At 44.4% G+C, this 27,246-nt stretch overlaps 1 protein-coding gene across 3 annotated transcripts in view; it reads right to left on the reverse strand.

Moving 5' to 3' along the window:
- Positions 1-27,246, reverse strand: part of STK32B (serine/threonine kinase 32B) — a 376,962-nt gene that overhangs the window by 94,858 nt on the left and 254,858 nt on the right. For all 3 annotated transcript variants that reach the window (XM_045881506.3, XM_045881505.3, XM_064584257.1), the window contains one exon: positions 25,027-25,200. In XM_045881506.3, the coding sequence (XP_045737462.1) occupies positions 25,027-25,200 (174 nt within the window). The remainder of the gene's footprint in view (positions 1-25,026; positions 25,201-27,246) is intronic.

Consider the following 27,246-nt stretch of genomic DNA (forward strand, 5'->3'; position numbering starts at 1 on the left):
ACTAACCCTGCAGATAGGAGGCCTTGCCCACCTCTTTAATCATGTGAGCCAGTTACATGTATATATATTGGCTCTGTTTCTCTGGGAGCCCTGCCTGGGACAGATGGGCAAGCTATACTCAGGAGTACTCATAAATGGAGACCTCATCTTCCTTCTCTCTCTTCTGGGTGACTCCTTCTGATGCTTCAAGTTAGAGGTCCAAAGCTTCCCCACCTAGAAAGTCCTGGCCCCACAGGCTGACCCCTATTCTCATCACATCTCCCAGTTGGCATGAACGAAATGCTGGTCTCCTAGTCAGCATTCAGTTCATCTCTGTTGACCTTAGGTGAGTGAAATGAGGACTCAACCACGTGCACTGTGGGTCTTATATCTTGAGGAGCTCAACTGTGTTGAACCCAATCTTAAACTTTATTGGGCTCATTGCAGAAAACTCAGCTTTCATGCTCTGGAGCATGAAAAGCCCTGCAAAAATCAATCTGAATTCAGGAAAGAAATACAGATGTGTGGCAGAGAGGAAGAGCTGTAATATTAGTCTGATAGAATCTCCTTTCTCCTGCTGGAGTCTTGAGCTCAAAGTGTGCAGATGCAGTTATTATTGCAATGATAGGGATGAAGCCGAAACCTTATTAAATAGTCCACTGACCCAGAAAAGATGAGAGCAGAGCTGTCATCCTCTCCCATTTAAACATTCTGAATTTTTTGGTCCAGCATAGGATGAAACATTAGATTAATGACAATTCCCTCGGTAGGATGCCAATATAAAATAGCAATGACAACGTCTCAAATGTGAAGGAGAGCTCAGGGGAGCGAGATGCCTTGAGTCTTCACCTGCCCAAAGCTTCAAGCCTCCTGCGAAATAATGAACAGCACCATGGTGTTTTCGGCAAATTAGCCAAGTCCACGCACAACCTGGCTGAAGGCAGGTGGCACGAACCTGGGGGCTGGGGTTGCGGGGACCGGACCTATGGCAGTTTCAAAAGCTATGGCTCCTGCCTTGCTTATTGGCCAGAAATGCACCAGGACTGGCACCCCCACCCTTTGCTTCCGCATTTCCCGTCTCATGCTGGCTACCCTGGTCCCCAGTTCTTTGTCTTCCATCCTCCAATGTAAGCCCTTCTGACCACTAGCGCTCACCTCTCTTCAGTGGGGCCAGTCAACTGTGGACTGATTTTATTGTGCTCTCATTCTGGGCCATCTGCTCTATCTGCTTCCCTGTCTGCAAGGGCGAGTGCGGTGAAAGCACGTTCAGCCCATCTCTTGGCCTGTTTGCAGGGACAGGGAGAAGTGGCTTGTGGCCCCGGGAGCAGATCTCTATGATCGCCTATCTGTGTTCTGCATGGAGATGCTCCCATCCCTATGGGGTACTGTCACCTCTTGGGACACCGCCCCTCCCTGCTCTCCCTGTCCCAAGTCCCATAGATCAGAATCTTGGGAAGGTCACACAGAAAATGTGTTCCAAAAAATTTATATCCACGTTATTTCAAAAGGGTTTGTAAAGTGATTGATCCTATACATATGTTAGTACTGGATTATGAAATAAATATTAATAGTAATGATAACGTGGGGGAATAGAGTAAAGGCCCTATGAACACTGCACCACTGGCCTATATAGCACTTTTGTATTAATTAGAAAGGCTCCCCTCCCTCTCTAGATGGGGTCATCAACCTACGTTTTGGGGCAAAAATTCTGTTTTTTGCAAATAAAGGTTTATTGGAATGCAGTCACATCTACTAGCTGACATACGGTCTATGACTGCTTTCATGGCACAATGGTGGGGCTCAGTCGTTATAACAAAGCCCCTCTGACCTAAGGGCTGGAATCCAGCCTCCTCTTTCCCATCTGCTGCCCCACCTCGTGGTATCTTCACAGCAGCCATGTGAAGGCCATAGACAAGGGTCAGCCCAAGGGTGACAAAGACTCTCATCTTGACGGGCTCCTCTGAACCCCCTTTTGGACCAGACCTTGTCCTGGGGCCCTGTCTGTGGTTTGTGGAGTCCTATTTCAGCAAGAATTCTGCTGAGCCAGTTTATCAAGACCCCCATCCTTGATATCTGATAAAACTCTTCCCCTCCCACTTCTGATACCTGATCATGCTTTTCTGCCTTCAGTGAGAATCCTGTTGAGTCGGTTTAGACAGAATCTCTCTGTGTGTAAGGTCTCCTCTTAGTACATTTTTATCCCTGATCTTCCATTCTGCTCCTTGGCTAGAAGTCCCCACTTGTCCTTGCTGTATTTGGAGTTAAGTCCAATCTTTCTTCTCTATTGCCTTGGCCCCTTGCGATAGATCTGAATAGAGTCTTCTTTACCGTTTTCACAAGTGTCAGGACAATCTATTCTTTCACAGAGGCGAACACCTCACCTGAGGTCCCATGGCCAGTAAGTGGTGTCTCCAGGGCTCCCATCCAGGTTCTATGGCAGCCATCCCAGTGACTTTGCTCTGTGGCACCTGCCTCTTCATGTAGGAATCCAAGTTCAGAAGCTGTTTGCACACACTGAACTCTGGTCTTGAGTTTCAGGGTCCCCTTTGCTTGAATAAAAGGTGGTTTCTCACCCCAGAAGTGTAAACAGATCTCTGACTCATTCTCCTCATCCCACAGATGTCTCCAGTCACTCTTTAGGATTTAATTCTCTCTGAGGGGTTTCCAAAGGGTTCATTCATTCATTTGTTCATTCTTCCAAAAACATGGCATGCCTCCCATGTGGCAGGTGCTGAGTCAGCCAAGAGAGTACCCCAGTGAGGGAGAAGACGTCCAGAAGAACCACCACCAGTGAACTGCTTAACAAAATCCTACTTAATGTGCTGGTTCACAGCTACATAGGCAATTAATCTTGGCCCATATCCGGGGAATGCCCCTGATGTGATCTGGATTGAGATCTTCATGCTGCCTGAGAACTGGCCACTGGGCCTAAGGAGTGGACTTGCCAAGGGTTGGCACAATTGGTCTGATCACCAATAGCCATTGGCCTTTCACCAAACCTTCACATAAAGCAACCAGAGAGAGCAGAGAGCGGGAGTCATCAGGCACAACATGCCAGCTGTGCCCCCCACCTCTGAAGCCAAGAGAGGGGCTGAGAGACCCACAAGTAGAGAGGAGAGCCGCCTGCAGGAACTGATGAATGGCATTCTCTCTGCTGGCTGCACATCTGCCCAGCAGTTGGCCTGCTGTCTGCCCCTGTGCTGATCTGAGCCGGAGAAGAAAGAGTAACATCGAGGGACATAGATTAGCCAGATTTAGGTTTGGCCTGTAGATAATTACGGCAAAAAAAAATTTGTCTCCCCTGCAGAAATCCAGAGGTAGGCAATGCAGAGCTGGCACAGTAGCTGGGCACCATGAAGTCTTTGGGGAACCAGGTTCCTTCCAGCTCCCCACTCTGTCATCATGCTTAGGGTGTGGATTTCTACCCCCTAGGACAGAGCTCCAGGCAGCATGTCTCCATCCAAGCAGTAAGAGGGAGGAAAGGTGCAAGAACAGGCAGAGTGTCATCTGGGTCTTAAGAATCCTGGAAGATGCCTTTTGATATTTCTGCTTATGTATCATGGTTGGCTGGCATCCAGTCACGTAATCACAGCTAATGCAGGGAGATAGGTGACATGCCCAGCTTTGGTTCTATACCATGGGCCATTCACCATCTTTGTCACAGCAGGGAAGAGGAGGAGGACAGCACTAGGGCAGTGTCCTTCCCCTTCCAGCCACTGGCACAGTAAGCATGCATGAGTCTCCTGTGGCATGCCCCCAGGCAAGGGGATACCAGCATCGAGTTTGGGGATGTTCTTCTGAGGACAGGAACTGAGCAGCAGTGGAAGGAGAAAGGTGTGCTCTAAAACTCCCACGTCAGAGAATCCCTGCCAGGCGCTCTAAGAACTCACTCGTGCCCCATGAGAGACAATGTCACCTGTCACCAAGATTGCCTGGGCTACCCCCTGTTTGACTTTGGGCATGTTACTGGGCCTCTTGCCTGAGTTCCTTATTTGTAACTGGGAATAATAATAGATCTAGCTCAGGGGAGATTGTGAGGATTAAGTGAGTCATCAAATGCAAAGCCCTTCGAACCAGAACCAACCAGTGGTGAGTCTGCTGTTATTACTAGTAAGATAGAGAGTCAGTGGCCGGTCAGTCAACAGCAAAAGAATGAACATGGTTGGTTATATAAGTTTCTTTTCATCTTCTTTGATCCAACACACTGGAGACCCAGGAGAGAGAGGAATTGGGGGTGGGTATGTCAGAGGCAGACCCTTCTCCCTACATTCACATTCCAGGGGAGGGAGGGAAAACAACGAACAGAGCAGCTAAGCCCCTTCCCAGCTGGGTGTCCTTTAGCCACAACTGCAGTGTCTGGGGAGGGCACAGCTCTGAATCTTATATAAGATTAGAGTTTTCAACTCTAGATTGGACTTCAGTTGTCAACCTTTCCTGGGATGTAATGGAATTTGCCCCAAATGGAATCTGCTATCCAACAGAGAAAGGACATTCGCCATAGCACAAATGGGGAAGGATTCGAGAACAATAAAAACAATTTGATTTAAATAGCCCAATAAGCAGAGATAACATAAGAAACTGGCTATGCTCACGTTTCGCTCCTAAAGTTGACTTGTACTTGGCCAAATGCAGCAGCCTCGTGGGGCTAAAGTGTGTGGGTATGGACAAGTCAGCAGGCATTTCACCATTGGTGCAAGGGGGCTGCCAGCCCTCCGGCCCAGTGCTCTATCCCTGCATGCACCCTCTCTCCAGCATCCTACTGTGGTCCTGCAGCCCCCACTGAAATGGGGTCAGTGAAAGCCAACTACATACCTACTGCCTGGTGAGGCTGTTGGGCACAGGGCTGGACAGTTCCAAATCCTTCTTTATGTGATGGAGAATCCAACCAGCCCCTTGCCATGTTCACCCTCTTGTTCCACTTCTGGCCTCTGGGACCACACAACGTGAGCATCTCCCATTGGACAAATGGAAAGGCATAAAGAGCTATCCTGGAGCTTCCCTGGAGCATTTCTGAATCTTGGGCCTTTCAATGGTCATTGACAAAAAAGCATCTTCAATGTCTTATAAAAAGCCCACATGTTACATTTCTCTTTTTAGTTTAGTTCTAGGGAGAGATGTGAATAATTTCCAGATGATAAGGGTGTTTTCCTTTTTTTCTTCTGAAATTACAATCTAAACGTGGAGTGAAGGGGAAGGGCAGTGTCCCTGCACTGAAATCGGCAGATAAGGGCTTAAACTCCTTCCACCACTTAAATTAGCCTCATCACCTCCCACAAGCTATTTGCTCTCCCTGAGCCTCCATGCTCATGGCTCCTCATGGGAGAGGAGTGGCACTAATGCCCAACAGGGCTGGTGGGCATGAGAATTAATGAGATGGCACATGTGACACAGTTACTAGACCCTATGGCGCACCAGGGGCACTCTCCATATTGCTCATTGCAATCTGCCTTCCAAACTCAGTAGTCCAGGAAACTGGCATCAACTCCAACAAAGGCATGGGCGGGATCTGGACCCAAGTCCATCTGTGTGAAATGCCAGGGGCTTCTACTCAATGCAAAACACTACAAGAGGAGATGCCTGGGTGGCTCAGTTGGCTAAGCATCTGCCTTTGGCTCAGGTCATGATCCCGGGGTCCTGGGATCAAGCCCCCCATCAGGCTCCCTGCTCAGAGGGGTGTTTGCTTCTCCCTCTGCCTGCCGCTCCCCCTGCTTGTGCACTCTCTCTCTCTCTCTGACAAATAAATAAAATCTTAAAAAAAAACCAACAAAACACAACAACACTACAAGAGGCCACCAGGAAATCAGGTATGACTAATGCCATTTGATTTGTCACCTGCACCAGGGGACGGGGCCAGTCGCACCTCTTGTCCCCTTTAGTGGGACTGATGTGTGAGTCTCCTTTCCCCGCACACAATGCTTTGGCACCTCCCAGGCGCTGAACATCTTCTCATGCATTGTTTCCCCTCCTTTCCACCACCAGCCGGGACTGACATATACTCACCCCACTTTAAAGATGAGGGAAATAAGGGCTGAAGAGATTGATGAACTTGTTCCTATGACTCAGTGAGAGACTGGAAGAACAGCCTCCAGACTCAGTTTTATTTACAAAATACTTCACTCTGCTTTACTTTATCTGCCTGTCAAAGCCTTCAGGAAGGTAAGAGGTGTGGACACTCAACAGCTGGACCAAATGACTGGCAGGACAAGCCCCAGCCTTGGCCCGTGCGAACGTTATCTCTTTAATCCTCACAGCAACCATGGGGTTACCAGTACTGTCCCCATTTTGAGGAAGAGAACTGGATCAAGGCTCGGGATTGAAGCAGTTTTCCTTGGAGTGCACCACTGGGTTCAGCCCCTGAGGCTGGATCCCCTGCTCATGGCCTCTCATGTTCTCTTTCCATTTATCAGTCCCCCAGGCTCCTCTGGAAGTAGATTTGGGGTATGCATACATCTTACAGAAATAAATACACAGCAGGAGAATACGTCCATGTCAGTACAACTGTGAGTTGCCCATAAAGTCTTAACACACATCAGTAAACAGGGATGAGCATGCATATTGCAGCGTTGCAAGCTCTAAATCAAGACATCTAACGCTGCCCTTTGAAATCCCATGCCATCAGAGGTCTGATGTGCAGCAACATACCTTTCAGTGAGCACACACACACACACATACACACACAGGCACACACACACACACTCATACTCCCTCACTCTTAATAACTTCCTCTTCCCCAGTGACTCACTAATCAGTCTCTTTTGAAAAATGGGTAATATCAACATTGAAGACAAGCTCCCAAGTTACCTTTCTAATACTCCCAAGGAACATGTGTGTTAAAACATTAAGAATACCACCCGTTGGTACCCTCAATAGAAATTCTCTGTATTTTCATGCAATTGATGAGGTGGAAGGTTTTCAAACATGAAGATCTCTTCTCCAGCCCAGCATCTAATTTCACTATATAAAATAGAATGTTATTTTGTATGCAGCTTTTTAAGAATGCAGATGAACAAGATGAATGGTGCAGACACATAAGGAATTTTAAAATAAGAATGAAAATAGGTTATATTTAGGGTTTAATTGAGAGAAATCTTAGAGGCTCTTATTGTTCAATTCATTCACTCTTTCTAGATGTATCTAGAACCTACTTCATGCCAGGCACTGTGGTATACCCTGAAGGGAGCAAGCTACATAAAAGGGTTCAAACTAAACCCACAGTCTGGTGGAGGAGGCATATATGTAAATAAGTCATTTCTATGAAAGAAATATGCAAAAGTTCGGTGTAAACACAGAAGTGGGAAGTAACTATGCTGTTCAGAAGAATTTGGGAAGGCTTCCCAGAGGAGGCAGTATTTTTTTTTTCCAGGAAGAGTTCATAGAAGAGAGGCATTTGGGCTGAGAGAATACTGTGAGCATGTGGAGTCCTAAAAGTCTATGTGTAGGGCGCCTGGGTGGCTCAGTTGGTTAAGCGACTGCCTTCGGCTCAGGTCATGATCCTGGAGTCCCGGGATCGAGTCCCGCATCGGGCTCCCTGCTCGGCGGGGAGTCTGCTTCTCCCTCTGATCCTCCATCTCATGCTCTCTCTCTCTGTCTCATTCTCTCTCTCAAATAAATAAATAAAATCTTAAAAAAAAAAAAAAGTCTATGTGTAGGTGTGGACTAGAGTACCACGTGTTTTTGGCTTAGCACAGCTTCCTGAGTCTTCTCTGGTTCCTTCGGGGAACCGCCTCCCCTCTCACTATGGTCCCAGAGGGGCTGCCATGGAAGTCAGAGGAGTGGATGCATGGCTCAAGTTGGCTGAATTAGAATATTCCATCCCTCTGGCTACAGGAATTATTGAGAGATAGTCATGTGACTTGAGCACAACCAATCAGAGGTTTCTCTGGGATAGACATAATACTCAAGCAGAACTATCAGAAACTTCTCTGGGATTGATATATGAATTTGGTGAAAGAGAAGACCCACTTTCACTGGGGTGGTCCAGCTGGGCAAATGGCAGTGTGGGGTTTTGATAGCTATGCTCTGGCCCCCTGAAAAGAGCCAATTTGCCAAATGAAGTTGGCAGAGACCCACAAAGCAAGAGCTCTCTCTCTCTCTCCCTCTCTCTCTCTCTGAGACTGAGCCTCAACAATATCAAATATGCTGAACCTCCAGATTTTTTAAATCAAATTTCCTTTTTTCTCAAACTGGTTGGATTTGGGCTTCTATTACTGTGAATTCATCAAAACAGCTTTGACAAATTGCCATACCTTAGCAGCTTAATGGGACTAGTGGCAAAATAAGAATCAAGGGTTGAATTGTAATGACAGTGATAAGGCATTCAGGCTTTTTACTCTGAAGGCAATGGGGAGTCGGTGAGTGATTTTGAGAAGCAAAGTGATACAGTCCTATTTTGTTTTAAAAAGACATCTCCAGCAGGGGGATGAGTCAGGGTATCTTTCATTCATTCGTTCATGCAAATATTGTAAGAACTTCCACTTACTGAGTGGGGGTAGAGAAAGAAGGATGCCTATTTTGAAACTGATTAATTTCTGAATTATGCCAGGAGGCAGTTTTTCTCTTCAGTAACTAAGATTATTCAATTAGCAACGAATACTGAAATTTTTCTATGCTAAATAATGGAGTAAACACTTCAAAGGAACGTCTCTCATACCTCAAGAGCTTCAGAGGTGACGGAACATGTGTCACAATTAGTGAGCACATCGATCGATAAAGGAAGCAAAGGAACAGTCACAAGAGAGAGGTTGGCCCAGTGCTTTTCTGCACATCTAACCGGCCTACTGCAGCATCTTTGCTCTGGATGGTTTCTTCTTCGTAGCCCTGACCTAGAAGTCATTCTGTGTTGGCCTAAAAGCCTCAACCTTTGATAAACCTTATAATTTCTAAAGGAGGCAAGAGGTAACACCAGGCACAGAACCTGAGCGAGAACCAAGGCTGGAGTATGTCTTTAACGTGGAAAGGCTGCCCGAACCCACAAGAGACACATCACCGAGGCCTTGGACTCTGAGCCAGCATGCAAGCGGCAGGACCTGCTTCCAGCCCTGGCTGACCCTGTGGCCTTGACGAGTCGTAGCCTGTCTCGGAACCTCTGTTTTCCTCTTCTGCAAAATAAGTGGAACCATAACAAGTAGCCCAAGCTAAAGAATTGTGGATTGAATTATATGAAATAAGACAAGACTCTCTAAAGCTAAATTTCAAACTATCAAACAGTTATGTAAAGTATGTGTTTATATAAAAGATGTATATTTTTAAATCCAAGTATAGTTAACATAAAGTGTCACATTAGTTTCATGTGTACAATATAATGATTCAACAATTCTATACATTTCTCCATGCTCATCATGGTAAGTGTACTCTTCATCCCCTTCACCTTCTTCACCAATCCCCCCCACCCCCCTTCTGGTAACCACTAGTTTGTTTTTTGTATTTAAGAGTCTGTTTTTTTTTTTTTTTTTTTGTCTGTCTCTTTTTTTCCTTTGTTTTGTTTCTTAGATTCCATATATGTGTGAAATCATATGGTATTTGTCTTTCTCTGACTTATTTTATTTCACTATTCATTATACCCTCAAGGTCTGTCCATGCTGTTGCAAATGGCAAGATTTTTTTAATTTAAGATTTTATTTATTTGAGAGAGACAGCGAGAGAGTGAGCACGAGTTGGGGGAGGGGCAGAGGGAGAAAGAGAAGCAGACTTCCTGGTGAGCAGGGAGCCTGATGCAGGGCTCAATCCCAGGACCCTGAGACCATGACCTAAGCCCAAGGCAGACACTTAACCAAATGAGCCACCCAGGCATCCCGCAAATGGCAAGATTTCGTTAATTTTTTATAGCTGAGTAATATTCCATTGTATATATACACCACATCTTCTTCATCCATTCATCTACTGATGAACACTTTGGCTGCTTCCATATCTTGGCTATTGTAAATAATGCTGCAATAAATATAGGGGTGCCTATATCTTTTTGAATTAGTGCTTTCTTCTTTTTCTTTGGGTAAACTCAGTTGTGAAATTACTGGATCATATGGTAATTCTATTTTTAAATTTTTGAGGAATCTCCATACTGTTTTCCACAGTGGCTGCACCAGTTTACATTCCCACCAACAGCGCACCAGGCTTCTTCACAACCTTGCTAATACTTGTTAATTCTTGTGTTTTTGATTTTAGCCATTCTGACAGGTGTGAGGTGGTATCTCATTGTGGTTTTCATTTGCATTTCCCTGATGATTACAGATGTTGAGCATCTTTTCATGTGTCTGTTGGCCATTTGTATGTCTTCTTTGAAAAAATGTCTATCCAGGTCCTCTATCCATTTTTTATCCAAATTATTTGTTTGCTTTGGTGTTCAGTTATAAGTTCTGAATATATTTTGGGTATTAACCCCTTATTGGGTCTATCACTTGCAAATATCTTCTCCCATTCAGTAGATTCCTTTTTGTTTTGTTCATGGTTTTCTTCACTGTGCAAAAGCTTTTTTATTTTGGTATAGCACCAGTAGCTTAATTTTGCTTATGTTTCCCTTGCCTCAGGAGACCTATCTAGGAAAATGTTTCTATGGCCGATGTCAAAGAAATGATTGCCTATGTTTTCTTCTAGAATTTTTATGGTTTCAGGTCTCACATTTAGGTCTTTGATCCATTTCAAGTTTATTTTTGTGCATGGTGTAAGAAAGCGGTCCACTTTCATTCTTTTGTTAGTAGCTTTAGTTTTCCCAGCACCATTTGTTAAAGGAACTGTCTTTCCCTCCACTGTATATTCTTGCCTCCTTTGTCATAGATTAATTGACCATATAATTGTGGATCTATTCCTGGGCCTCTCTATCCTCTTCCATTGATCTATGTGTCTATTTTTGTGCCAGTACCATACTGTTTTGATTACTATAGCTTTGTAGTCTATCTTGAAATTGAGGATTACGATACCTCCACCTTTGTTACTCTCTTTTAAGATTGCTTGGGTTATTCAGGGTCTTCTGTGGGTCTATACAAATTTTAGGATTATTTGTTCTAATTCTGTGAAACACGCTATGGTATTTTGATAGGGACTGCATTAAAACTGTAGATTGCTTTGGGTAGTATAAACATTTTAATATTAATTGGTTCTTCCAATCCATGAGCAGGGAATGTCCATTTATTTGTGTCATCTTCAATTTCTTTCATCAATGTTCTATAGTTTTCAGAGTACAGGTCTTTTATCTCCTTGCTTAAGTTTATTTCATTATTTTTATATTTTATTATTTTTGGTACAATTGTAAATGAGATTGTTTTCTTAATTTCTCTTTCTGCTACTAATTTATTTTAGTGTATAGAAATGCAATACATTTCTATATATTAATTTTGTAACTTGTGACTTTATTGGGTTCATTTATCAGTTCTAGTGGGTTTTTTTTTTTTTTTGGTGGAAAAACATGTATAATCTTATTAAGGCAGTCCATGGTCATCAGTCACACATTCTTGGTAGTCAGGCACTGTGTTAGGGGCTACACTAATAATGCAAACATGGTTCCAAGCTTGTGGGGACAGAAACCAAGTGGGAGAAAGACATCAACCAACTACAAGGATGGTCACGTGATAGTGGAGGTCTGTACAAGATACTCTGGTGGCAGAGAGGGTGAAACACGGAGCTCCAGTGGGCTTCCCTCCGAAGTCATGGTAGCCATCATGGAGAAGACAATACTTGAGTTGGAAGTGACATCATAACAACAATGTTCTAGGGAAATCTGCCTGGTGGTGTGGAAGACTGGAGAGTGGGAGTTGGGGAGAAGCCAGGATATCTCTCTGGGCAGTGACCCTGGCAGGGCTGCCTCTTTCTCTGTTGTCATTTGGGCATGTGGCACACAATCCCTGCCTCTATGGTACTGCCTAGCTCCAACTCTCACTAACCAGGTCCTCTGAGGGTCCAGTTGCTGTAGAGACCTGGCTCCAGAGCTCCATGACAGCATCTTCCCCACTCCCCTGCCCCTGTGGCCCTTCAGCTCCAGGGTATGCATCTTCTGGCTGCTGCTAATCTCCGTGTTGCCTCATCCATTTGCTCCTCAATATAGAAGAAATACATCTATGCCACTAACTCTCTGTACTAAGTTCCCTCTCTGTGAGATACTCAAGGTGGTTTCTATTTTCTGCCCACATCCTGACCTGCTCATAAAGGTCAATGAATTAGTCCAAGCGAATGATGGTAATGGTTGGAGGCAGAAAGGTGAACCAGGATTTTGAACCTCAGTGAACATGGGAGTAAGAGAGGAGATTTGGGGAGGGGTGGTTCCCACTGGTTCCCACGATGAGAGTAGCTGCCAATTTGCAAAGAGATCATGAGTGCATCAGGGCTTAAATTCATTCATTCGATTCCTGGGGCTTCACTGACTGTGATGCCAACCTGAAGTCAAGGAATACATGTAAGATTTCTGCTTTCAGCTCTGAAAGTTCCTCCTGCAATATACAATTTTTATTGCTCTTCCAAAAATAATAACAGTGCCCCATATATCTTGATGGTGATGAAATCTCTTGTGTTAAAAGAACGTTTGTTTACTGCTGTAGAGAAAAATTTGGTTCCTGCATCAAAACATTTAACAATATGCACGTGCCTTCCATGGTGGTGAAAAGAAGCATCTCATTGGCGTGAGTACCAGAGGTTCATTCTAATGGCTAGTATCCTGCAACCTGAAAAAACTGGTTTCATGTTTTCCTTTTACGTAAGTATCACATGACTTTAACATTTGTAGCCATGTCCCCATGGGCCTCCCTGACCTAAACCTCTGGCTCTTCAAATGTCTGATGTGTGTGGCTGTTGCATGCATCTTCCTCGAGGGCACTATTCGTCTCCCCATGGACTACAGAAGAAAGCCTGAATCCTTTAGTCCAGTAGTGAAGCTCTTCATTAGAAAACTCTAGCCCACATGGTTTCTCAAAAAATTAAAAATAGAATTACCCTATAATCCAGCAATTCTACTTCTGGGTATATCTCCCCCCCGCCAAATTGTTCATAGCAGCATTATTCATAATAGCCAAAAGGTGGAAGCAAACGAAATGTCCAAAAACATATGAGTGGATAAACAAAATGGGATATATAATGGGATATTATTCAGCCTTAAAAAAAAGAAAAAAAAAAAAAGGAAATTCCAACATATGCGACAACATGGACCAACTGCCCTCCCTCACACGACAGCTACCGTTATCAGAAGACAGCCAGCCCCTCGCAGCAGAGCACACACCCCTCCTATTGCACAAAGGCTTATGTGACTTCACCTGGCATCCCCTCCCCAGGGTGGGCCCACAGGGACATTGCCCCCAAATTAGGGTTTCATCTTGCAAAGCATGTGGAGCTCTCTGCCTTGTTTTATTGTAATTTGTGAGCATATGGATCTTCCCTGCACTGGGCATGAAGTACTTTGAGAACTGGCATGGTCCTGCTCCAGTTCCGTTACCCCAGAACACAGCACTGGATCTGGCATCTCGAAGCAGAATTTGTCAAATGGACACACAAGTGTTCTTTGAGTCTCTCTTTCCAGGTAACTGAACTGTGGTTGGTTTGGCCAACAGAGGTATGAGGACAGGTTATCTGAGCCTCCATCAAAATGTTTCTCTGTTCTCTTCCTCTGTAGCAGGGAAGGCTGCCCCCCGCCAGCCCATCTCTCACACAGCAGCCAGAATGATCCTGTACAGAACAGCCAACGCCCACCTCTATTGAAAGCATAGATCAAATCATGTCACTGCTCTGTTGAAAGCCCAGCAATAGCTTTCCACTCTCTCAGGATAAAAACTGAAGCCGATAAATCCCTATTACCCTCTGTTTCACCTCTCCCCCTGGCCTCACCTCCACCACTCTCCCTGGTGCTCACACTGCTCCAGTCATGTCGGTCTCCTCGCTGTTCCTGAGACACACCAAGAACACTCCCATCTCAGGGTCTCCATGCTGCTGCCTCAACAGAGTGCCCCAGGATTGCCACATCTCACCCCTCACTTCGTCCAGCTCCCTGCTCACATGTCTCTGGATCAGAGAGGTCTTTCTCTGACCAATCCCCGAAAAGCAGAAACAAGCCAGACTCGCCCACCCCCGTGGTTCACTCCACATTGCCACAGAATTTGACAGCACTTGTCATCCTCTGACATATTACATACATATTGTTTGTTTGTTGTCTGACTCTGTCCATTAGAAAGCATGCACCAAGAAGGCAGAAAATTGATCAGGTCAGGTGCACTGTTCACTGCTGCATCCACAGCCCAACATGATGTAGGTACTTGGTAAGTCACTACTGAGTGGATGGATGCATGCATGCATGGATGGATAGATGGACAGGTGGATGTATGGATGCATGATGGAAGGGTAGATGGATGGATGGATAGAGAGAAGGATGGAAAGACGAATGAATGAATGAATATAGCACCAGCCTGCAAATATGGAAACTCTACACCACCTTCCTCTCTTCTTTCCTTATCTCAACCCCCATGTGCCCATAAGGAATTATTTCAACAATCCTTGTGGCAACTATCACAAGATAGAATTCACATTTCATAATCTTGCATTCAAGGTCCTGCAAAAGGAGAGAGGGGTAAGGCAACCCCTTTCTGGTATCAAATCTTCCTGGAAACATGTTCTCCACCATGTGTCCCTGTTGTTAAAATGCCATTCAGACTTCAAAGCCCATCTCCTCCGTAAGCCCAAGCAAGGCATAAAGCATATGCAACCTGTCCCTTCTCAGAACCTCCGAGTATTGTGTTCCCACTTACCTCTCTTATGATTCATATCCTTCCCAGCCCTGTTTTTTCCTCCCTTGCAAAAGGAGAGCGGGACTACACTGAACTGCAATAAGATACACACACTGGCAACTGTGTGAGTATATGTATGTATATGTGTATATATGTGTGTGTTTGTATACATACATACACGCATACATGCATACATACATCCTGGCACATGGTTTTCAGGGCCCAAATATGCTATTATTACCAATAACCAATGTGCTCCTCCCATAAGACTGAGGCTTCTTGAGGGTAGAGTTTTGCTGTCTTAACATTTCTGTCCTTAATGCCCAAGCTTTGACCCTTCTCTGGTATTGTTTATTGACTGATGAATGAATGAAGGAGACTAGTCGGGGAAGGCATTCAGAGCAGTGGGGAACAGCACGGGAACAAAGCTTCAGATAATCTTCGTGTTTTTGCCGCGTGCTGACGTTTCCAAAAATGCTGACCCGATTTCCTGACACTGCATTCATCGTCTTGGTTTTGAACATCTTCTGTAGAATAGCCTCTAATTTATTGGATCCATTTGGAGGTTTGTTTTCTGCTTTCATATTCTGCTCCCAGATTTCATTCCAGTTTCTCTGACATTAAGTTGAGACCCGAGTCCTTATTTCTAAAATTTATTATCTAACATAAACACTCTCTGCCCAACTGCAGGAGCAATTTACACCCAGGAGATGGAAGAGTCCCTTGAAAGGATAAATTGGATTCTCTTGTATCTCACTTTTATATCATCATGAAGCCATAAATTTTCAAAATGCTGGCCTATAACAGAATGGAGACCTAACTCTGTGCCTGGAAATAACGAAGTTACTCCTGAAATTGTACTGGAATTTCCACCCTAAATGACATTTCTGCATGTCTTCCATTTTTTTCCACCTGAGGATTTCTTTCTAGTTGCTGTGACCCCAGAACCACAGTAATGAAGAGGTACTGCTGTGGTCCCTCTTGGACCTGATGAGAACCAGCAGGTTACTCTTGGCACAGTGGTGGCAGGGAAGGATCGGGAAGATATTTAGACCTATAAAAATAGGTCTTATCATTTTTATACTAGGCTTACTGGTCACTATTGTTTTATTATGGATCTCACCAAAGGCTTGGAGGGTGCTAGGCAGGCACTGTGCCAGGAGTTCAACACGGATCATTTATTCCATATCCACATAAGCCCATTTTGAAGGTGACAAAACTGAGGCATGATGAGATGAACTCTTCTGAGCTCTCACAGCTAGCACAAGTGGGTCGCATCAGGACTCCAAACTGGGCAGTCCAATCTAATGCTCATGTCTGATAGACGTGACACAGAATAGAGCTGAGTCCAAGTGCAAAGTGCCAAAATTTAGTATGATATTAAAGTAATTTCTATAGCTCTGAATTTTTATTGAATGTATCTGCTTTCCTTCCAAGTTACTCTCTCTCCCCTATTATGTAGTTTTCAACAAAGAACTGCAAAAACATATATATACATATGAAACATAAGATAATTTAAATCAGCATTAATAATACACTAATACCTATAGAAAAAAGTTACACTGTATTTTTAACTATACATATGATTATTAATGTATACATAAATAAAACATTGGTGTGTTAAAAAATAAAACTAACAAAAAATAAAATCCATGTTTGAGAAACACCTTCCCTTTAGGGAGAAAGTTATTTACATTTTGATTTTCTTGATTAAAAAGGATGAGGTGCTCATTACGGAAAATTTCAAAATGGAGAAAAGAAAAAGAAGGAAAGGGATTTGTGTGGAATCTCCCTTCGATGCCAGCACATGGAGAAATCTCCTTCGAGTCTTTTCTGCTCAATAAGAAGACATTTGTTTACAAGGTCATGCAATTTTATAAGCTATAATTTTCTCTCAAGATCATAACAATAACTGCTTTTAACAGTGCAGAGTTTTCATAGGAAGCGTTATACGTATGGGTGTAACATAGTCTCAAGTCTCTGAAAAGGAGGTATACAAGTTTACAAAGCCAATTTCTTTGCTTTGGGTTATTTCAGGATTATCGGTCATCATAAGCTGTGCTGTACTAAATATCCACACACTTAGAGCCTCTTATGCAGACCAGAGTGGAGCCTTACCATAAACTCCAAGAAGTGAAATCAGTGGGTCAAATTGTATGAATATTCACAAAGTACTTGATTCTTAATCCCAAGTATCTTTCCAAAAGGGTTGCAACAGTTTCTGCCACCAGCAAATAAGATTCAGACTGCCCAGAGAACATTTTTCTAGAGCGCTTTGTTTTAGGAAATGCCCGTTTCCTCCCAAAAGCAAAGCCCAGCCTAGATACCATCATCAATGACCCAAAAGCCTGGCTGATCCTTAGAGACAAATTTTATCCTGGCTCCTCTGTGTTCTGCACTGCTTTGAACATGCTCTCACCAAGCACTTCCCACATTGGTTGAGATGGTCATTATATGTCCGTCTCCCTAACCCAACTGTGAGTCAGGTGGCAGGCATACAGTAGGTGCTCAGTGCATACTTATGAAGCATTTGGGTTTTGAAGAAAGGGACCACGTACTTATGTATCAGGGTTTCTTTTTTTTTTTTTAACTTTACTTATTCATTTTTAGAGGGAGAGAGAGAGTGAGGGGAGGGGCAGAGGGGAGGGAGAAGGACAAGCAGACTCTGCACTGAGCGTGGAGCCCGACACGGGGCTGGAGCCCACGACCCTGAGATCACTACCTGAGCTGAAACCAAGAGTAAGACGCTCAACCCTTCAACCACTCAACCGACTGAGCCACCCAGGTGCCCCTATATCCGGGCTTCTGTTGTGCTGTCTGGTACACAGTAAGTGCCAATTAAATGCTTACTAACTCAATGAATGTAAGCCTGAGATTTGATTTACTTCAGAGCCTGCCAGGACAGAAAGAACTCACTAGCAGGACACATCCTTTCAATGCCTTGGGCCTCAATCCCTCATTTAAGGCATAAACATTTATAAATACCTACTGTGTGCCAGGACCTATAATGGGTAATTAGGGAAGACATAATTCTGAAAGCATCTTCTGGAGCAGGTGTCCTGTACACAATAAAGAACCAGAGAAAAGTCCTCAGTGAAGTATGAACAGAACTCATATCGATGCCCAAAAGAGAAACCACCCAAGGAAGTGGAAAGTCTTCATTCAGGAGCGGCCTTGGAGCTGAATGTGATTGCAGTAGGTTACACTGCACCCCCTGAAAGATATGTCCAAGTTCTAAGTCTGGTATCTGCGAATGTGACCTTATTCAGCAATAGAGTCTTTGAAGATGTAAGTACATTAAGTAACTCGAGATGCGATCACCCTGGGTTTAAGGTGAGCCCCACATCATTCAATCCCCCAGGAGTCCTGTGGACAGAGATCACTCCTCTTGTTAATAGAGAAGCAAACTCAAATCAGAGCGGTAATGGACTTGCCCAAGGTCCTCTGCACTGGGAACACAACATGAGAACTCTCAACACCAGCCTTCACAGCAGTGAGTGGTGGGCCACGCCTCTGCCTACACATGGGGTGCCCTTGACCCCTCACCCTACTGTCAGGAACAGAGTCTGGGTTTCTCTCCCTCACACTCTCATTCCCTGTGTCCCACCACTTGGAGAGTTTAGGTCAGAGGTTTGGTTAGTTTGTTCACAAATTCCACTGTTCATCAGATGAGACCCAAACTGGGAGCCAGGGAGGGCAGGCTACTTACTGCCCTTCCCCAAATAAAGCCACCAAAGCCACTGGTTAGGAAAATCGTGGCTCTTCCCTTCTTTTACATACATTGCCATTACATGAGTGACAAGCTCCCATTGCCAAAGACATGAGATAAGCAGCCCAGCCGTATTTCGACACTTGGCACCGTCTCTACTCCTACCGCTTAGACAAATTTGATTTCCCAATTAGCTGGGATTGGCCAATGAAAATCATCATCCCAGCCTCATTCTGCAAGCAATTTCCTGGGAAAGGCACATAGGCAATTTCCCCAAATTATCAGGAGTTAAAACCGTTCATCTTTACAGGATTCAGGAAGCATAAATATAAGAGAGTGAGTCTATTTACCCACAAAAAATTGTTTTAAACTATAAACACACAAGCATTCCAAGCAAGGGGCACAAATTCTATCTCCATCAGTTCATACAACTCAAACTGGAAACTGGTGTTGTCCCCACCCACAGGAAAATAAGCAACTCGTCAGGGAATGCCAAGAACTTCAAGGAGGGAGGAGGTTGAATATTGTCACTTAAAATATAGTTCTATTTGCATGTGCAAGCAAAAGCCTAGGGATTTTGCTTTTCTATGAGAGTTAGTCACATGATTTTTTCCTTCATGAAAGCTTGGGTAGTGGACAGATTCTATGTGTAAATATGAGTAGGGGACTAGGCTCCCATGGTTCACCAGTACAGACAGAGTGAGGGCTGGTGACTCGGGGTGACCACCTACTGTTTGCTCCTGGGTAGTTACTTTTCTCCACGAGACCCCGTGGTCTCACCTGTAAAATGGAGCCCATAATGGGACCCACTTCAGTTGACTGTTGGGATCAGGTGAAGTCACACCTGCAAAGCACTTAAAACAGAGCCAGGCACGTGCAAAGCGCTCGGCAAATGTTGATGGTCATCGTGGGTGTAGCATCCTACAAGCACGCTGCTTTTTGTTTTGTAACTTCCAATTACATGTTCCAAATATGGGGACTACCTACTACATTTTAATGCTAACTGCAGGTACACATGAACAAGGCTCAGTTCCAAGCCCTGCCCTAGAAAGGACTCCTGTTCTCATCTTATTCCCACCCAAAGACACAAAATGTCAAAAATCTCATTGGTACGTGCCTTTTTACATGTGAACATTTCAAAATGAAACTGTCCGTGGCAAATACAAATAGTGAACTAGAAGAGGAAGTCTGGAGCACATGCTTCAATCAGTGAAAATGCTCACAATAATGCGAGAACTGTCATTTATTTTTCACACACATTCCTTTGAATCTTTGGAACTTTGTAACACACATATTATTTAAAAAATTAAAAAATAAGATCTGGGGCTCCTGGTGGCTCAGTCAGTTAAGTTTCTGCCTTCAGCTCAGGTGGTGATCCCAGCGTCCTGGGATCGAGCCCCGCATTTGGCCCCGCTTCACCTTCTCCCTCTGCAGCTCCCCCTGCTTGTGCCCTCTTTCTCTCTCTCTCTCTGTCCAATAAATAAATAAAATCCTAAAAAAAAATAAAAAATAAGATCTGGATTTAACCCCATACTCCAGAGCAAAAAAATAAAATAAATAAATAAATAATAAAAAAAGGATTCACTTCTTTATTTTCTCAGGGTATTCAATAAAGTGATGAAAAATGATAAGCTTGATACAAATCAGAGTTTGTATACCTTTAGATAATCTGTAGCAAAAGGGTTGCTTGCTGCATAGATAAGGCTAGTCTAAGTAAAGAAAGTTAAGATTGCTAGTGTTAAACCAGCAGGATTAAACTATTATTGGTCCTAAAGATAAAAAGGTTTTTCCCAAAGTAAAAAGGTTACAAAAAAAAAAAAATTAATCCTGACAAAAATTTGACAGTAAGCAGCTGTTTTGTCAGGGTTGAGTATGTTCACAGCCCACAACTCCAAGGCCAAGCTGGGAGGTTTCTCCTTTACGTGATGGGACTCCTGCCTCCAAAGGAGGGACAACTGTGGGTCTGATGAGGTGAGGCATCACTGGGACCACGAAGCTTTGAGACTGTGCATTAGTTTACATGTGAGGCAAAATCAGGGCCAGAAGCACAGGAAAGTACAGAACATGTCAGAGCGCTTCCCAAGGGGGTCAAAGACACCACCTGGCGGGGTTCAGGCATTTTCAAAGCAAAATCTGATAGTAGTAACCCCACTGGTGAAAATTTTCTCCAAAAGAAGCTTGAAAATGCTGCCCCAAACCCACTCTGATTGGCATTTAGATCAATGCCCAGTTCAAAACAGTGAATAAATGGTTGCCCTTTATAGGCTCATATTTATGCGACTGAACTGTATCTAAAAATGCAAGAGGGTTCCTTGTGGCCTGGCCTCCCCTGAGCCACGAGCTTCCCTCAAATCAACTCATTTTCCCCGAATAGATGAACATTATGCAACAGCATCTGCCACAGACCGAGGAGACTCCAAGAAGCCATTATTGTTCATTTCCCCTTTTCTTGATGAAAGGTAAAGTATGATCTTATGTATCAAAAGAATCATGACTACATGGAGTGGAATGAAAAATGCCAAGACATTTTTCACATCAAACATGAGATTTCAAAGGAACTTCATGTCTGTGGCACACGACTTTGGGCCCCAGCAGAGACTTTTTTTTTAAATTTAATTTAATTTTATTATGTTATATTAGTCACCATACAATACTTTTTTTTTTTAAGATTTATTTATTTTAGAGAGAGAGCAATGAGCACAGAGCCTGACACAGGGCTCAATCTCATGACCTGAGACCATGACCCGAGCTGAAACCAGGAGTCAGATGCTTAACCGACTACATCACCCAGGCGCCCCCTTGAGTGTGGCTACTTTGAAAAAAGCAACATTCCTTTGTATGAAATATGGCATCGGGAGTTCTGACACATAAGGAGTGGGAGATTTATAAATTCATTTGTTGAATTAACAAAACATGTTGCACAGCATTATCATATATCCTTATGCACAGTGTGTAAGACACATAATTTCAAGTCTGAACACACAAACACATTGAAAAAGGGATTTATTGAAGTATATGGGAGGGAAAAAAGCTGACTCAAATCTCTGCCAAGTCTACCATTTTAGAAGTAGTGAGACAATCCCATTTAGCGGATTTTTAAAAAATTTTAAATTGTTGGCTAGCTTATTTTCTCTAGATCCAGAATCTGAGGACAGATGACCTCACATCGAGTGACTCAAAAACATTTGCTGAAGTAAAAAAGTGGTTCCAACCATCACGCTCTCCTGGGACATTTCCATTGTCTGCCCGGTCTATCCCTGGCTCATCCATCTCACCCGTGTCCACATGACTCAGTGTCTGGGGGAAATTAGGCAAGTTGGTCATCTATTGCACACTAGTGCAGAAATGGCTATGATAATTCATGAATGACATTCGTATAACAGATTGGGAAAGAACTTGCTCCTTTAAGCACCTTCAAAAAAGCCCAGCTGGCCCACAGAGCTCTGGCATGGGGTGACCTTCCTCAACAAATATCCCACAGTGCTTGCAAACACAGAATCCAGAGCCAGAACAGCTGTGTGCGAAGCCTGGTGAGTGAGTGAGTGAATGAACAACGGGCCCTCAGTGAACACTCTCTGCATTGCACCAAACAACCCCTTTTCCACTATATACTACTACTATCCCAACTACAACTTCTTCTTCCTTCTTGTTCTTATTCATTGTGTTGTGTTTGTTATTTGTATTAAAATTATGCATGGATATAATTCAAAGGATCAATACTTCTGCAAGTTTTGTTATAATACAGCAACAACCCCTATCACTTTCTCCCCATCTCTCCCTCTCCATCCATCCCGTTCAGGTGACAATTTTGGTATGTTTAGCACCTTCTCTCTCAATGACAGAGCTAACTTTTGCATTTCAGGCTCCCTCCGTCAGCCTCCCACTGCGGAAGATGAGGCTGTAGCCGTCTTTCCTCCCCAAAACCCCCAGGAGACATGCTCATCCTCGCATTCTGCCATTCCCCAACGGAGTGTTATATTTTTGGTTAGACTGACTTCCAGGGCTGCCATGATGATGATTATGCCATACAGAGCTGGTTCATGTCGTGAGCTGTACTACACACGGATGACATCCTGCACAACACTTCCATTCCCTGGAGTTAATAACTGTTATTTTTTGCTGAACTTTTTTTCTAAACTTCTCATTCAACTTCAAATTCTTCACCAGCTAAAGAACTTCCTGTCAAGGCACCCAGATGCATCAAGAATGCCATCAGCCCACGCTTCCTGAAGAAGTCTGTCCCAGGGTCTTCTGATGCACGCAGACAGCACTGGTCAGGGCCTACACCGTAGGCAGAGCCGACAACCTCAAACCTCCCTTCATCACCATCCTGGAGATTCCCTATGCCTCTCGCCTCTGCCAGAGCCCCACCTCCATCTTCCATCTCTTCCTTCTTCATGACTTAGTCCTTCATTTTTACGGAGTCCACTTCTTTCCTGATAGTTACTTGAGAAAAGGTGAACATGAGGCATGTTTTTTTGGAGACCTTGAACTTGTGAAAACGTGCACCCTCACACTTGACTGACTAGCACATCTCCATTGCCTTCTAGCGCCTGACAAACCCCAAACAATCTGATTCCTCAGCCTTTATGGCCTGCTGCTCTTCTGTGGAAGCTTATGGGATCTAGTTTGTTTTGACAGGTATCTGTTTCTGGTCTCTGCATTGTATCTCTAGTAAGCCCTTCAATCTGGAAATTCATGTGTTTCAGGTCCTGGAGACATTCTGTAATTAATTCATTGATGATTTCTCCCGCTAAGTTTTCTCTCTTCTGATGCTTGGATTACAGGATTGGTTCTGGCATTTTCTTATATCTTCTCTCATATTTTCTTCGTCTTTCTGTTTTACTATATGAGGGATGTCAACTTTGTCTTCTAATACATCTTCTGAGTTTTTCATTTCTACTGTCATATTTTTAACTTATAAGAGCTCTGATGTTTGTTCTCTGAATTTTAAATAAACATGGTGTTCCTCATTTTATAATCACAAAAATCTCTTTATACTGATCATAGTTGTTTGGATATTTTTTCTCCTTGCATAGTGTCTGTTTACTGCAAGATTTTTTTCCCCTCATTTCCATTTGATTGTTTGAATCTCACTGTTTCTGCCGGAAGATTTCCTGGGATGTCTGATAACCCTTGGTTGTCAGTAAACTAGTTGGCAGCTTCCAGCAAGTGAATGGGGCTTGTTGGCTGAGAACTACATGCTAAGGGGTGGTGGGGAAGCTATGATGTCACAGTCTCTTGCCCTTGGCTCATCCCCACTGAAGTCACATCCTCACTGAAATCACAGTGTCCTGCCTGGAGGAAGGCCTGAATGCACCACTCTCAGAGTTCAGCTGGAATGGGGAGAGGCTGTGTATTTTAGCATCTGGCTGGTATACTATTTTCAGTACAGCACCCAACTCAAGTAGGCTTGCTGTCCTTCAGCGCAGACACTCGCTATTGTACTATCTCTAGGGAGCAAACCTTAGTGTTCTGCTTGGGTGAAGTTACTCAGATGATTATTCAGCCATCGAGTTATTCACAGTGAGCAAGCAGCTCTGGGGTCCTCAGGACTTCTTAAAAGGCTTTCAAACAATTCACCTTACTTCAGCCTCTTTTTTACCTACCGTCTTCCCTCCAAAGATGCTGATTACTACCAATTCCTGCACCATTAGGGGATTCTTTGGCGTCCATCAGCGCAGTGCTCGCCCCAGTGACAGCCTGGAATTTATGTTCTTGGACACTAATCATTCACCGCTCTCCCTCTTCTTTCAGAACCCCCCCCCCCAATGTTTCTCTAGTCTCCTTTTTAGTCTTCCCCATCCTTGGGAGTTTGTCATTTTTCATATATGCTTGTTGTCGTTTTACTGGGGTTTACTCCTGCATGCATGTGTGTGCGCCTAATCTACCATCTTTACCTAGAAAGTCAAGACTTTCTTTACTACGTCTTCCGAAATGGTCTAAGTTAGAAGAAGAGCTGCTAGGCATAGTGCGAGACCACAGGTGAACAAATCTGGAGCCACTCACGCTAGCCCCCTCCTCTAGCTAGCTGGGAAGAGCAAGAAGAATTTGTTCGTGATACCATAGCTTTCCAAAGTCTCTCCCCGGCCTCCTGCCTCTGCAGACAGACTCACTTTGCCTGCCTGGTTGGAGTGCAGGGCTGTGCACGGCGGGGAGAAGCAAAGGCCCGGAAGGAGAGGGAGAAATTCAGAGCTTATAACCAAAGCCCAGGGCCAGCACTGAAGCTTCCCAAGAGAGAGAGCTCTTCCACGAGGCACAGAACTAATTTCAAAGTATGGAAAGGAAGAGAGTAGATTCCCTCACCCTCCCAACTAATGCCACATGACCTTTCTAACCTGAGAATGGAGGGACAGAACATTGCAGCCTCCCAAAGTCAGGCTGGAAGAGAGACGCCAAGGTCAGCCGCCAGCCACGTCTCCCCGCAGTGGGGTGTTCCCCCTCTGACACAGGTGACAAGGGAGCGGGCTGTCTGCTGAGAACGGAGGGGAGGCAATGCGTTGTTCTGCCATTCCTCAGCTCTGTGTGCTGCCACTTCTAACGATGTCAGCAAGAGAATGCCCTGTGCCTCGGCGGACTGCTCCCACCACGCGCTGCCGCCCAGTGGGCCTCCGTCCCCAGGCACCCCTCCAGCAGCCCAGTCACCTGTGGATGATATGGAACTTCTGCAGGTACTCCAGGGCCAGCGCCAGCTCACAAATGTACAGCTTCACTGCCCCCTCGGTGAAGTGGACGTTCTGCTGCAGGTGGTAGCGCAGGTCCCCGCCCAGGAGCAGGTCCACCACCATGAACATGTCCTCCTCGTCCTGGAAGGAGTACCTGCGGGCACAGAGGGACAGAGGAGGTGAGAGATGGAGACACTCCAACATCCTCAAGGCCGATGCCCCCATTCTACAGAAGAGCAACCTGAGGCTCAGAGAGATGCACCTGGACCACTGAAGTCACAGGGCACCATCAACCGGCTCTGGCCAGCGAATGGTATTTTAACCAATACCAGACACCAAAATATGACTTTGTTTTTATTTTTTAAATTTTTTGAAGTTTTTATTTAAATTCCAGTTGGTTAACATACAGCGTAATATTAGTTTCAAGTGTACAATATGGCAACTCAACACTTGCATACATCTGGTGCTCATCACAAGTGCTCTCCTTAACCCCCATCATCTATTCCATCCATCTCCCCACCCACCTCCCCTCTGTAACCTTCAGTTTGTTCTCTGGAGTTAAGAGTCTGTTTCTTGATTTATCTCTCCTTTTCCCCTCCTTTGCTCATTTGTTTTGTTTCTTATATTCCACATATGAGTGAAATCATATGGTATTTGTCTTTCTCTGCCTGAATTATTTTGTTTAGCATAATACCCTCTAGCTCCACTCATGTTGTTGCAAATGCCAAACTTTCATTCTTTTTGATGGCTGAGTACTATTCCCTCGTATATATCACTTTGTCTTTAGTAACTGCTTTAATGGGGTGTTTTCAGGACTTGTAGTAGGTAGCCTCCAAAGCTGCATCCCCTGCCCCAACATTCCTCGGTTCCCTCACCCCACGTGCCACTCCCCACGTGGAGCTTGGTTCTGCATCCCTTGAATGCAGTGATGCTCTGGCAAGTCCACACCCAGGCCTCAAGAGAACTGGAAGTTTCTACTTAAACTGCCTCCCAGGACCCAGCCAGACCCAAGCCCCATGGAGAGGCCATGAAAAGGAAAACAAAGGAACTGCAGTCAACAGCCCTGGCTGAGCCACCAGGAACAACCAGCAACAACTGGCCGCCACAGTAGCAAGCCGACTCGGGTACTGGGAGCCACTGTAGCTCCAGCTGACATCACGCAGAGCAGAAAACTGCCCAGCCAAGCCCAGTCAACACATAGAATGCAAGATAATGAAACAGCTGTGTTTTAAGCCACGGAGGTTGGGAGGGATTTTTTTTTTTTTTTCTTTTCAGTCATAGAGAACTGACGCAGTACTTAGTTCGTTTTTACAAAAATGCATTTAGGCTTCCTAAGGACTGAAGAGCCAACATATGAACCTCAGAATGGTGTTACACAATCGTAAAGTAGAATCTCAGCATTGCAAAATGTCAAGCAGGCTGAGCTAAACACACACAGAGAGGGGCCCTGTCCTAGGTGCTGGCTCCAGCCCGGGCAGAAGCCTGAACTTCGTGTTTTCATGGGCAAAAGACTCTGCTTTCTGACCTTAGCTACTTGACACAGTGTTTCTGTCATTTGGAGCCAAAAGAGTCATCTGATACATCTTTCCACATATTTGCTACTAGGGGACAGGGTTCAGATGCTCAGAAAGGAACCACAGGAATCAGCTATAAATACCTCCTACAGATGCCCAATTTGTATTCTAATACTTGAAAGACTATTGAAACATTACATTAATAACCAGTGAGTTCTGCACCCTCATTCACAGCTAGACTGTCAAAGGGTATCTCATTCAATATTCCGCCAGAACTCTTTGGAGGAGCAACATGAATTTTCAGGAGAGAAACTTGCAGACCAGAATGAATTCTAAAAAGGAAATCCAAAATGCAAAGAGAACAATAATTTAAGCAATAAGTCATGTTGTGGCTTTCTCTTGCTGCAGATCCATTTTTTTTTTTTTTGCCCTGGGCCATGGACTCTACATCCCCAAGGAGACTCAATGCTGTTATCAGAGAACAGAGAATGACCTTTCATCTATCTCTGCAGTTTTGCGCTATTCCAAAGCTTTGTGCCATTGTTCCTTTTGCCTCTTCTTGGACTGGAATTATAAGTATGTTCTCATGATAATGCTGCACATTGTCATGGAAATGATGAAGACCACAAGTGAGAAATCTATATTCTATCATCATAATGCCAGCCCACGGAGAAATCTGGGTAATT

The sequence above is a fragment of the Mirounga angustirostris genome, unplaced genomic scaffold (assembly GCF_029215605.1).
Source record: "Mirounga angustirostris isolate CCGP_5_RB_7025 unplaced genomic scaffold, mMirAng1.0.hap1 SCAF_2, whole genome shotgun sequence".
NCBI lineage: Eukaryota > Metazoa > Chordata > Mammalia > Carnivora > Phocidae > Mirounga > Mirounga angustirostris.